The 12,265-nt window shown below is 37.8% G+C and overlaps 1 protein-coding gene and 1 long non-coding RNA gene across 2 annotated transcripts in view; one reads left to right on the top strand and one right to left on the bottom strand.

Annotated features, from left to right (window-relative positions):
- Window positions 1-4,697: 4,697 nt before the first annotated feature.
- On the bottom strand, window positions 4,698-11,406 carry LOC125782312 (uncharacterized). The gene is made up of 2 exons (XR_007424935.1): window positions 11,282-11,406; window positions 4,698-5,473 (listed from the first exon to the last, which is right to left on the bottom strand). It is a non-coding gene; the product is annotated as an uncharacterized LOC125782312 (long non-coding RNA).
- nr5a2 (nuclear receptor subfamily 5, group A, member 2) overlaps window positions 7,124-12,265 on the top strand; it is a 54,215-nt gene continuing 49,073 nt past the window's right edge. Inside the window, exons 1-3 of the mRNA XM_022669757.2 lie at window positions 7,124-7,172; window positions 9,380-9,514; window positions 11,322-11,440. Of these exons, the coding sequence (XP_022525478.1) occupies window positions 7,139-7,172; window positions 9,380-9,514; window positions 11,322-11,440 (288 nt within the window). The 5' untranslated portion in view covers window positions 7,124-7,138. The remainder of the gene's footprint in view (window positions 7,173-9,379; window positions 9,515-11,321; window positions 11,441-12,265) is intronic.

Here is a 12,265-nt window from a genome sequence, read left to right as displayed (position 1 = left end):
GAGGATTAAAAATGGGTAGATGATCTTCAGTTTGTCAACAAATGCATGAGAAGTGATTGGAATGTTTAAAGTAATGTACCTCAAAGAAATATTGGAAGGCATTTGTCTATTTTTCACTGTACAGTTAATAATATAATTAAACCATTTAATAAATTGTGATTTCCGTGCATTTAGGGTAAGGATTCAAATCTAAGCCAAAACACCCATGTTCTCTGATCCCTCAGAAGGAGTGCATAAAGAATTGTCATTGAGCAATAGCTGATACATCTTTGTCAAACTCTACAATATGTTACTTTTATAAATACCACTTAAACTTTTAAAGTGCAAAGTCAAAGCCTTATCAAACATATCCAGAAGTGGTGTTGACTCCTTTTTAACTTTGCAGGCATATAGGATGGACCATAACACAGTAATCCAGATTTCTGTTGAGAACAAATAGATAAAAAAAATAGATTCTGTGTGCTCCAGACCAAAGATAAAAGGGCCACCCAGAGAAGCAACAAGTAAAAAACCCAGCCAATCTTTATTTGCATCTGTTTAAATCACATGTGGTGCTTTTTTTTCAGGCAAAAATACTTGTATTACTAAAATAAATGAATTAGTGTAATTTGCTTAGGTGCCTAAAACTTTTGCACAGTACTGTATATTATGTGTATAAGATTTTTTATATATTAACAAATGACAATTGACCAGACAAAACATGAAATATACTGTCTGCAATGCAATCAAACTAAATAGAAATCAATCAGATAAAAAATAAATAAAGTGAATGTAAGAAACATTTCATTTTTGCATTTTCCATACTGTTCCATTTTTCTGTCCAGTGCAATAAGAAAATATATTATATTAGAATATAAAAATGCTTATGAGATCACACTAATGCACCACTAGAAAAAGAGAGTGTAGCTGTCATTATTGTCTCCATCTCTTGCCACCTCCTAATTTATTGATCTAGGGTTGTTATGTGCAATTAGCTTTTATTATGTGTTACAGTTGACTCAAGCAGATATCATTGAAAATGGCAGAATGGATTAACGATATTGACAAGGTGATAATTGCCCTTCTAAGGATGTGCAGTGCGGGTCCTTGAGAGGTAAAAAAGGAATATCTTAATGCCTCTCTGATGTGGGCCGAAGATACTTAAGGGTCTCCTAGTATACTCTTATCAGTTCTGAGTCATTAGCATACTGGTGGATTGGGCTATTGCGAGGGAATAAGGGCACTCACGCTTGGCCGGCCCATGTCTTCTGTTCCGCCCGGCTGCTCAGGCCCCGTGTGAGGAGAGGGGCGGTGTGGAGGGGAGAATGGCCTGTTCAGGGGTCAGGCAGAGGGGAGAGAGGCCAGCGTGTCAGTGTCGCTCCATCACCTGTGATTTAAGATGAACAGTTTGTCTCGGGGACAAACCAGAGAGGATTCCATCCAATCAAGGATGTTTCTTCTGGGAGATTGTGTTTTTTTATGTTTGTCTGTATGTCATGCTTGTAGGTCGACACAGACGGGAAAAGGTCCAGAACAATATTAATTTCTGCATGGATCTCGGACCTTTATTCAATTGCATTAAAATTATTATTACTAATATTTATTTTTCAGTGCTGATATATGAGATTACATAAAGAAAACAATTAACCACAAAACAGATACCAAAATCAAAGAAATGTCTTCGTTTGGCATTTGTACTTTTTTCAGAATATTACTCTTTATAATGTATAGATGTCAGTTATTCTATTTTGTTGGCATATACAATTTAAACATTAAAACTGGCATGTACAGTTATTCTGCTCCTGACTGTGAAATTTAAAATCTTATATTCTGCAAAAAAAGGCAATTTTAACACCAGAACTATACAATTACAAATTATATGCATGCTTTAGTTGTTCTGCACTTGCATGGTAAGATTCACAAAATAAAAAAGCCACAAATGTCTCACATAGTTGTTCTCTTTTTGGGAGTCTAAACCTTTAAAATGATCTAAATTATACTTTAGCTATTCCTCACTTGCATATAGGTCCCAGAACTCCCGAAATCCATGTGTCATGTGGATTTGTTTCAGATATAACATATCTATATATTTTTTTTATTGAGGGTTCTTACCTATTAATTATACTTAACATGATGTGCTTCATGTCATGGGACTGGAACTTGTAATATATCCCATGACTTTTGTAATATCAATGGAAGCTAAAGAAAACTGCACTGACCTGCAAGATATGTATGTGGGGCCTCCTTCATTGAATGTGGATGTGTTCCTGCCAGAGTTTCTTGTCTGTTCGCATGTACAAATCTAGCCAGATGCTGCCGGTCACAATCATTACCACTGACTGTGGACGATGTGCACAACTTTGGAAATGGAATATCCCATTCATTTGGCACCCACTATGAGATAATGGTTGGTTTACCAATGTCATAAGTCTTGTCATGAGCATGCTGAACAGTGTTCAGTCTAACTCAAAAGATAACACCTCAAAACATACAGATATGGGCATTCTCAATAAATTATCAATTTCTTACTAATATCCCATAATTTATCAACCATTGATAATGCTGGCAAATAGGATTTCCCAAAAGTTTGCAAATTTGAAGGAACTTTCTCTCTTTTTTGAAGATACTGGCACTTCTATCCTTAATTAATACACTTTACTGTATGTTCAAGTGTTAAGATACAATAAAGGCCTGTAATGTTTCGCACTCACAATAGAAAAGTGTTCACATTTACTGTAAAAAAAAAGTTCTATAGCCTACTGTCCTTTTGCAAGTTGTCTGATGCTTCCAGACTGGGCATGCTCATATAGGCTTTCCACAATCCCTCATCTGCACCTTCTATATGGCTGGACAATGCACTGCATCAACCTGACATTCCAAGCACAGCTGGTTTCATATTTACTCCCCAGCCTGAGGAGCATATGAGAAACCTATCACAAACAAATGAAGCTTCACCTTAACACCCAATCTCGGGATCAGCCTACTTTCCCAATGTCACGATGAAGCCAGTGAAAGCAGCCAGCCGTGGCTGTGTTGATAAACACACACCAGTCTGCTGTCTGCTTTTGGAGCTTTCTCTCTCTGGACTCTTACTGGCTTTGTTTTGATTTTGCTCGAACTGTGAACACCTGATGGCTCCACATGCACCATTGTTCCTTGAAGCTCTTGAAAATAGAAGCATATAGGAAGCAATGAACAATGACTGTTGCTTGACCTACTAATGGATCTAGCAGCGGTCGGACATGTTCTCTCTCTCTCTCTCTCTCTCTCTCTCTCTCTCTCTCTCTCTCTCTCTCTCGTTCACACACACACACATGGTATCAGAAAGAAAGAGGAGAAGAGAGGAGGGAAACATATGGGTTTTAATTAAACACGGGACACGACAGATCCGATTGGAGCGGCACAGACATTCCTTTTTCTGGGAACATGCCTGCCAGCGGCGCTCAGCCCAAAAGAGAAGAATGCTAAAGTAAACATATCACAGGTAGAACCATGAAACAAACATGATAACCGAGGCGTATGAGTCAGAAGTGCCATGGCACACATCCCGGCCTTTTCCCAGGCTTGGAGTACTGTTTACTCTGTCGACAATGCTCAACGACACACACACACACACAGATACACAGATACACCATACACACACTCCCCTCTCTCTCTCACTCACTCATCTCCTGGTTTCTACTATATACTGTACAGTTCTGTAATGACAAGCGAGGAAGGTCAATATAACATTGGTTTCACACTGTGGCTGTGTAATAGCCACTGGTGGTAATGATAACATCCCCACCCACCCACACACTGTCTCTCTCACACACATACACACACACACAGACAGTTTATACCATTCAAAACAAAGAGCAGTCCTGTCACAACCAGGAAACATCCCAAAATCTGGATGTCCCACGCCCTTTGGCTTTTACCTCCACTATATATCTATGATATTCCATTTCAGTGACTGCAGGAGCTGAAATGTGAACATAACTCTTTTTATCACATACTATGATATCATCAAGAGTCATCTTTAGTGAAAACGTAAGAAAAGTTTACATTTTAGTCAGATTTTAGAGAGTTCCTATTTTAACACTTTCTAAAAAAAAATATCAGAACACAATATTATCACTGTTTGGACAAACTCATATCTCAGACTAAACCAAACCTTGTATTGCCATTGGCAAATCTAAAAACAAAATGCTTTACTTTTCTATTAGTTTTACTTTTCTATTTTCCAAGGTTTAAAGAGTCATTGTGAAAACTCCTTATGTTAAATTTTCCTACCTTTAACATTCACATTTAAGTTTCTTAACAGCATAAGAGCGTAAGAGGATAAGACCACCAACTATATGCTGCAAGTTTTACATATTATCTCATAATGTAATGAGCTTCTTCAATTTGTCAAAACAGAAAAAAGAAATCAATTATAATATAAATGAAGATACAATGCTTGTTTTAGTAAAACATGTTAGGCTTAGTAAAGAATCCTTAAGAAACCCATTTTGTATGGTACTGTTCAATGGAAGCTTCCCAGGTCAGTATGCACAGCAACCAAATATTACATTATTAATGTCACTTTGATGTAATTTGTGTTGGTTATACTGCAGAAAATAAAAAATAGGTTAAACCCTTCTGTTTGCCTTTTTCACATCTGTTGTCACACTTTTATTATATATTTGTAACGCTAATGTTCTAAAAAAAAAAAATCAGAAGATTACCACAAAGTGGATTTTCTTTCACTTTTTATTTTTAGCTGTATGGAAAAAAACACAACAAATTGAGCTGCACTGCATAGAATAGAATTACCCAATATGTGACTTGTTACACCTCTACATTTTATCTACTGCACTTTTTATCTAATGGAAAGTAAAATAACACTAAAGATGTAACAAAGGACAGTGCTTATAAAGAAGGCAAGGTCATTACCCTCAAATGTGATGAACCGTAAACGGTGACACACTGCAAATGTATTTTATTGAAACATCAGGTCTGATATAAAAGTCCACATAAATCTTGCCCCGCGTGTGAATAAATGAATGCAAACGACACTAACAGTACATAATCCCTGTTTCATCAGCTCCTGAAGCCCTCTCCTCTGAGATTGAAACCTTGACCCCTCCTGTGTTAGGCTCAGCCATGGTTTATTCAGCAGTAAAGGGCTCTGTGCTCCACACAGTGTCGTAAAACGAGCTTGGAGGAAGAAAGAAAAAAAGAGAGAGGAGACAGGGTTAAGTTGACAAATCCCCTGGCTTTGAGCCCTGCTGGGCCAGTAATCTCGGGGGTAAGCAAAGAGCTCTCAGGTACACTTCTGTTATCAGTGCACATCCACTTATGGTAGTCAAGACAGCCACGCTCTGTTGGTATTGCAGCCGCTGCGTGGGCCAGTGACGGCAGGGTCGTTAGGTCCTCTCGCCTCAGTCAACAGGCCTGTGTTTACTGGGCCACTCGTCCTCCTGGGTCATTGTTGGCCTTTTGGGCTTGCTGAAAACCACTGATTGATACACTGGAAAATAGAAAGAAATGTCAGTGTTTGTTTTATTTTTAATTCAACATAAAGTTTAAATAAGAAATAATGTTTTATATTTTTGGACTGATTCTAAGTATAATGTATTAAAAAGCCCCTTACAAAGGAAACAGTTTTTCACCCTGTTTTTATTAAAAAGCTTGACTTATTACGACAGCTATGCTTTTTAACATCTTGTGTTTATGTGTTAATCTGAGACTGACTGCTGAGTTAACTGAGTTAACTATCGAGGCTATTTCAACAATGTTTTATGTTTTTTTTCTTATCTAATAAAGTTCTAATGGCACAACAACTAAAGTAGTACGTTTAATTTAAAGGGAAAAAAACATTGTTATACATTGTCATAGACCTGTTTTAGTGCACATACCCAAACAAACATGTGAGTGCAGCATATGGAAAGCCATAACATAAAATTAGCTAGATATAATGTTTTTTGTGTGTTTATCTGAGACTGACTTACTCACTGACTGTTAGTGGTCTCCTATAATTTCACCTCAGATAACCACTAAGGCTGGAAAAACGGAGCCTTCATGTTTAACCAAAATATTATTGAAAGTCGGCACAAAGTGCAGCAAAACTGGCATTTTAAATTCTGTAATGACTGTAAATTACAAAATATTGTAGAAATATAATGAAATATATAAATATAGAACAATATATACATATATACAGCTCTGAAAAAAAATAAGAGACCACTTCAGTTTTTGAATCAGTTTCTCTGATTTTGCCATTTATAGGTATATGTTTGAATAAAATGAACATTGTTGTTTTATTCTATAAACTAGGACAACATTTCTCCCAAATTCCAAATATAAAATATTGTCATTTAGAGCATTTATTTGCAGAAAATTAGAAACAGCTGAAATAAAAAACAAGATGCAGAGCTTTTAGACCTCAACAAACATGTTCATATTCATAAAGTTTTAAAAGTTCAGAAATCAATATTTGGTGAAATAACCCTGGTTTTTAATCAGTTTACACGCATCTTGGCATGTTCTCCTCCACCAGTCTTACACACTGCTTTTGGCTAACTTTATGCCCCTCCTGGTGCAAAAATTCAAGCAGTTCAGCTTGGTTTGATGGCTTGTGATCATCCTATATTCCAGAGGTTTTCAATTTGGTAAAATTAAAGAAACACATAATTTTTAGATGGACTCTTATTTATGTATAATAGGTGGCCAAAATAGTTGAAAGTTGAAGAACACTCTGTGTTCACCTGTTGGTGTGTCTGTTTGATCTCGTTTTTACCACCTTTTCCTCGGATAACAGTTTTACCTCATACTTCACGCCGGTTAATCATTCCTTCATTACTATCCGCCAGCTTCTCTTCTACTTCTGTGTCACTTTATAACCGCTCGTTATCGATGAGGGAGGCACCACGTGACTCAGACCGGCCAGTCAGCGGAGCGGCTGATTGTACTCTGTTGATTAGCGCGGGAAGCAGGGAGGCTCGTGGGGCGAACGCGGCGTGTATTAGCCGCCGCTTCACCTTATAATATACTGTAACATGGCGCTGTGAAACTAAAACACAGAAACTCTCCCAGTTCTACCTGTGAGGGGAACATGGCACACACACTGAAGTATGGTTTGAGCGGCCGCAGAGCTTCTGTTTAAAAAGCCAAAGTCTTTTTATTTTCGGCTTCAATGTCTTCAGGTGTTGAGAGGGGAGTAGGAGCAGGTGAGTGCAAGGAGGAGGAGGGGGGGCATGTTTAGGTAGGTTAAGTAGGCTATCTAGTTGGTTTAGACTGAAAGAGTAATGAACAGGAGAAAAGTAGGTGCTATAAGCGCTCAGGTCTGCTCTAAAGATCCTGTAAGACACCTGTGACGGAGCAGGGGAGGTGGGTCGGGGTAGCTTTAGCTGAGATGCCGCGTGTGGAGTTGATGGTTTAGCCCGAAGGCTCTTATAGGTGATAATGTTTTAAAACTGGCGAGGAGTGGCTACACATACTATATAACACATAACTACAATTACTGGACATTTTACAGTGTTAGATAAAGAGTTTATTGACTGTAACTAATGTTTTAATAATACTAATAATAATTATTAGTAGTAGACTTATCAAGCCGAACACTTATATATTCTAAAAATGCTGTAATTATTGGTTAATTGGTCGTTTTGAATGCAGAGACACATTGAACATTTTTATTTTGCTTTTTTACCAATAAAACAATATCAGTTTTATTTAGTAAAAAATAAACATCCACTAGAGCACTTAAATCTTTTAAAACAAAATGTATTTAACTATAATGTTCTTATTACTAGTATTATTAATATTATTATACGTTAAAAACAAATTACCTTATTTGTGCGTAACGAATTTTAACAAGTAACGACCGAATTTTAGCAAACGCAATTAACTCTAACGGAAACCTAAAATATGGTTAAATTTATAAAATATAAACAAATATTTATTTTGGTCGACAGTTAAATAACAGCACATGAAAACAGTGTGTGTGCGAAGTCTCCGTGAACTTGAGAGGCCTTAACGTGTGGCATTTAAATTTCCCTTTCCTGAGTCTGTGTGTGTGTGTATCCTGTGTGCAATTCTGGAAACATGCCGAGAGTGACTCAATTCACATATATGGCTTAATAGAAATATATTTTAATTGATAAAGGAGATATAACTAAATAATTAAATGTTTTTATACGTATACAAAATAACGTTTGCATTTAGACCCATTAAGGTACAATTTAAAGGTGCAGAATCTATGCTTATACATCCATTATAGCTAAATTTTTTTGCTTTTTTTCGTGCATGAATAGTCTACTTTGGTAAAAAAAAAAATAAAAAGCTGCGTTGAGTTTATTGGAAATTCACTGGACTTTATTAGAAAGTCGTTTGACCTCCCTGGTGTCTTTCCGATCACTCGTATTTACCTTTTCTGAGTGGTTGATCGTAAACATGGAGTTTTTTACTTTTTGCATCGATTTGCCAAGGGGTTCATTTGGGTGCGCGTAATGGACCAATGCAAATGACCAACCTTATAAAATAATATATAGCCAAGAATAAGTGTTAGAACTGTTCATTTCTGGAGCTGCTATGTTGTTCTCTAACACATCGCCAACTTTGTGTCTTATTATTTAAATTAGTTTATTTTTTATTTATTTTTGCGCGCTCGGGCGCGTGAGTGCATGTGTCCGTGTCCCGGCGTTTCTCTGCGCTTTAAACTCCATCATTTTACGCAGCTCTTGTCCGCCCTGGAGAAAACGGTGCCGGAGCGCCGCTGCTCTCCTCGCAGAGTGATTGGCTAGGGCTCGTGACGTAGGCCACGCGAGCGAGGCGCCGATTGGCCGAAGCGGCGTCGGTGCGGCGTAAACAAAGCGGCGAGAGCAGCGGGGTTTGAAGTTCACATCAGCGCGCGGGCAGAGGGGGGCCGGCGAGTCCGAGCCAACGCTGAGGCAAACTTCCTCACAGTGCGCCAACTCGCCTAGCTCAGACCGGACCGCGGAGGAGCCAGCGGCCGCCGGAGGGGTTACTCTGTCCCGAAAGCTCGTTAACTCTTAGCCGGTGAGAGGAAACGCGGTGCCGTCGCGTCACTTTTTTTTGGTCACCTCGGGCTGTTTGTTGGTCACCTCACTGTTTAGCTCGAGCTGCTGCAGCTGCTGCTACTTTATAGTTAGTGTTATAATGTAGCTCTCTCTGAGTTAGTATCGTTAGCTGATACCCGCCTCAATGAACTCACTCACTCGCCGCTCAGAAAAAAAATACAACAACTTAAAAACACTAAAAGAAGCGTGTAGTCAGCGCTACTGCCTCCGCTGAGGTGTAGGAAACGATAAACGCAGGGATTTTTTTTATTATTTTATTATTTTTTGGTGAAGCTACTCCCTCCACTCGCCACGCTGTTCTGAGTGAGCTCTCTGCCGTGTTTTGTCGCGTCCAGGTGGATCACCGGACGGAGCGGCGGCGGGTCCCCTTCGGCTTAGCGGAGCTGTCATGCTGCCCAAAGTCGAGTCAGACTCTCTGGGACTCGCTCGGTCGCATGGAGAACAGGGCCACATGCCTGGAAATATGCAAGGTAAGAAACTGAGGAGAGAGAGCGTTACTGTAGCACCATGTGTGAAACTGCGGTTTCCTTTTGGTCCAGGCCAAAATAAAGGCTTGGCAGAGCAGATGCTGCTGTCAGTGTTCTATTAGTGGCTCTATTAAAAATCACTGCTGTGTAAAAAGATTCTCCGCTGAATTTGTTGTTTAGGTTACTGAACAAGAAAGGTTTTTTATAGTGGCTGTGATATTTTTTCCATTTACTTTTTTCCAAAATTTGAAAGCCTAAAGTAAAAGAAGTAGAGCAAGTTTCCGTTTTATTTTTCGGAGAATAATGCGAGAAGTGAATAGACTACATTGTAACGTTAGTAAATTAAGATCTGATAATTTTCACAGTAAATTAAAAGTAACGTAAATTAAACTGACACAAGCGCTCCAATGCATTTTTTTCTATTAAATTAACTAATATAACATTTTCTTGTAGAACATGCAGAAAATTCACACAAACAGTTGTTAGCAAATATTAGAAAATTAGCAGCAGTGTGTATTTTGTTAGCGTTTTATAGGTCCCCCCTTTCAGCTTTCAATTGTTCAGCTGATTGATAGAAAACAAAGTTGAGGAACTCTGAGCTAAAATTTTGTTTAAAAAATTCACCATTAGATCTGTAGTGATTTAGCATTTACAGTATATAGTTTTCTACCTTAAGGAAAATTCACAATTTATTTTTATAATTAATATAAGATTTTCACCGTTAGATTTAGCTTAAACATTTTTTTGATATGTGAAAAAATACATAAAATTGCATAATTGTTTGTGCTTGAAGCTGAATGCATGAAAAATGCTTGAAGAAAAATACACGCATTATAGCTGGTTTAATTAAGAATTTGTATTTTGAGCGCTTAAAAAGAATTAAAAAATCAACTTGTTGCATGTGCGAGCGCTCTCTGTTCTCAGTTCATATACAAGCTCCCAGTGTAATAAAAAAAAAGCAGCACTGCTCGGTAATCATTAATACACGACACACAGCTTGCTGACTGTTAAGCAATTAAAACAGTGGCGTGTTCACAACAAACGAATTTAGCTGTGTTTTTGTTTATTTTATTTTATTTTTCAAGGCCCGTCTCTGGCCTCGCACACCATTTTAATTTAGCGTGTTAGCACCGCATTTCCACCCACTCGCAGTTTTTCTAATAAAACCGAGCGAGCAATAACAATAGTTTGTATTTAATGGTGAATATTAATGTATTACACACAGCTTTGAGTGAATTTCTACCGTTTACGCTTCGTAAAAGTGAACTCGCTCCATTAGCCCGTTAGCATCACACGCGGTAAAAAAAAAAAAAAGATAGAAAAGAAAATAGCATAGACACATACTGAGGCTCCGACCTAAAAAGTGTAAGAGGATAAGCGTTGGAGTAGACGTGTTAATTTGCTCTCACACACACCAGCCCGTGGTTAGCAGCAGTGCTGCTGTGCTTTCCTCTGCCTCGTGGCTAAAAGCTTAACTCCAACTCCAGAGCTTCTGCCTCCAATTTATCAGCCATCATGAATATTAACGAGATTGAAAGGGATGTTTGCCCTGGCTGCGACCATCCTCCACACTAGACTTGCTGTCTTGCTGTTTCTCACAGACAAGACTTTTTTTTCTTCACAGTGTGTGTTTTAATACAACTGTAGGCTACTGTAGCAGAGACTAAAATCTTAACCCAGGTCTAAATGGTACACTTTGTAAAACAGTAGGCAGGCTCTGAGCAGAAATTCAAATATATAGTGAAAAATGTGAATACAAAAAATCTGTACCTGTGACCCCGTTCTTATGCTGTTTGTGCTTTTTTTGCAGCTCCCCAGTTTAAAATGATGGACTATTCCTACGACGAAGACTTGGACGAGATGTGTCCCGTGTGCGGAGACAAGGTGTCCGGATATCACTACGGTTTGCTCACCTGTGAGAGCTGCAAGGTGTGAGATGCTCTTCTCTACACTTAGATTAGGGAAAAAGAGAGAAATGGGTTTTGTGGTCAGTGTGGTGTTTGTTGGTCAAAGTACAAGTCATGTTGGTCTATTGAAGTGCTGTAGTGTAGTGGTTTATTAAATGTTAGGGAAGGCTGAACTTGGAAATCTCACATTTTATTATTATACATTATTCATAAACCGATAAAGAAAGAAAAAGTGTTGTAAATGTGGTTTAGATTTTCTTTGTTTCTTAGTCTTTATAATGTAAAATTATTTAGACTTTTAGCCAAGAAACAGACTCTTTAAAAAATCCAGATGTGGAGAGTTCAGAAGAACGGTGTTTGTGTTTGAGTTTTAATAGCTCTTTTCCCCAAATTCACTCATACACAATTTGTTTCTGGTTTGCCTTTGTCAAATAATTTTCCATAAATTCGTGAATCAATCAGTCATATCAAGAGATAAAAAAATGAAACCATAAAGATTATACATTTAATCTAATTCATTTTTTGCAGTGGTTTCATTAAAACTAGAACTATATTAACTTTGATGCTGCTTTGTTTCAGCCGTTCATGTTTTACAACTATATATATATATATATTTTTTTTTTTGTTTGTTTTGTTTTTTTTTTTGTTTGTTTTTTTACATGTTTTTTTCTGAGCTGTGAACAATCAATGATTTGCAACAGCCAAGCTCGTAAATCTGCTTTAATAGAAAAAAATAGCGGCACTGCAAAAGGTTACAGGAGTCCTGCTAGAGTTCATTGACATAATACGGTCATTGGCCCACACTTTTACATTGCAGTTACACTTTTAAAATGCTTTAGGAAAAAAA

This window comes from Astyanax mexicanus, chromosome 16 (genome assembly GCF_023375975.1).
Source record: "Astyanax mexicanus isolate ESR-SI-001 chromosome 16, AstMex3_surface, whole genome shotgun sequence".
NCBI lineage: Eukaryota > Metazoa > Chordata > Actinopteri > Characiformes > Acestrorhamphidae > Astyanax > Astyanax mexicanus.
This window is presented reverse-complemented; position numbering and strand designations above follow the sequence as displayed.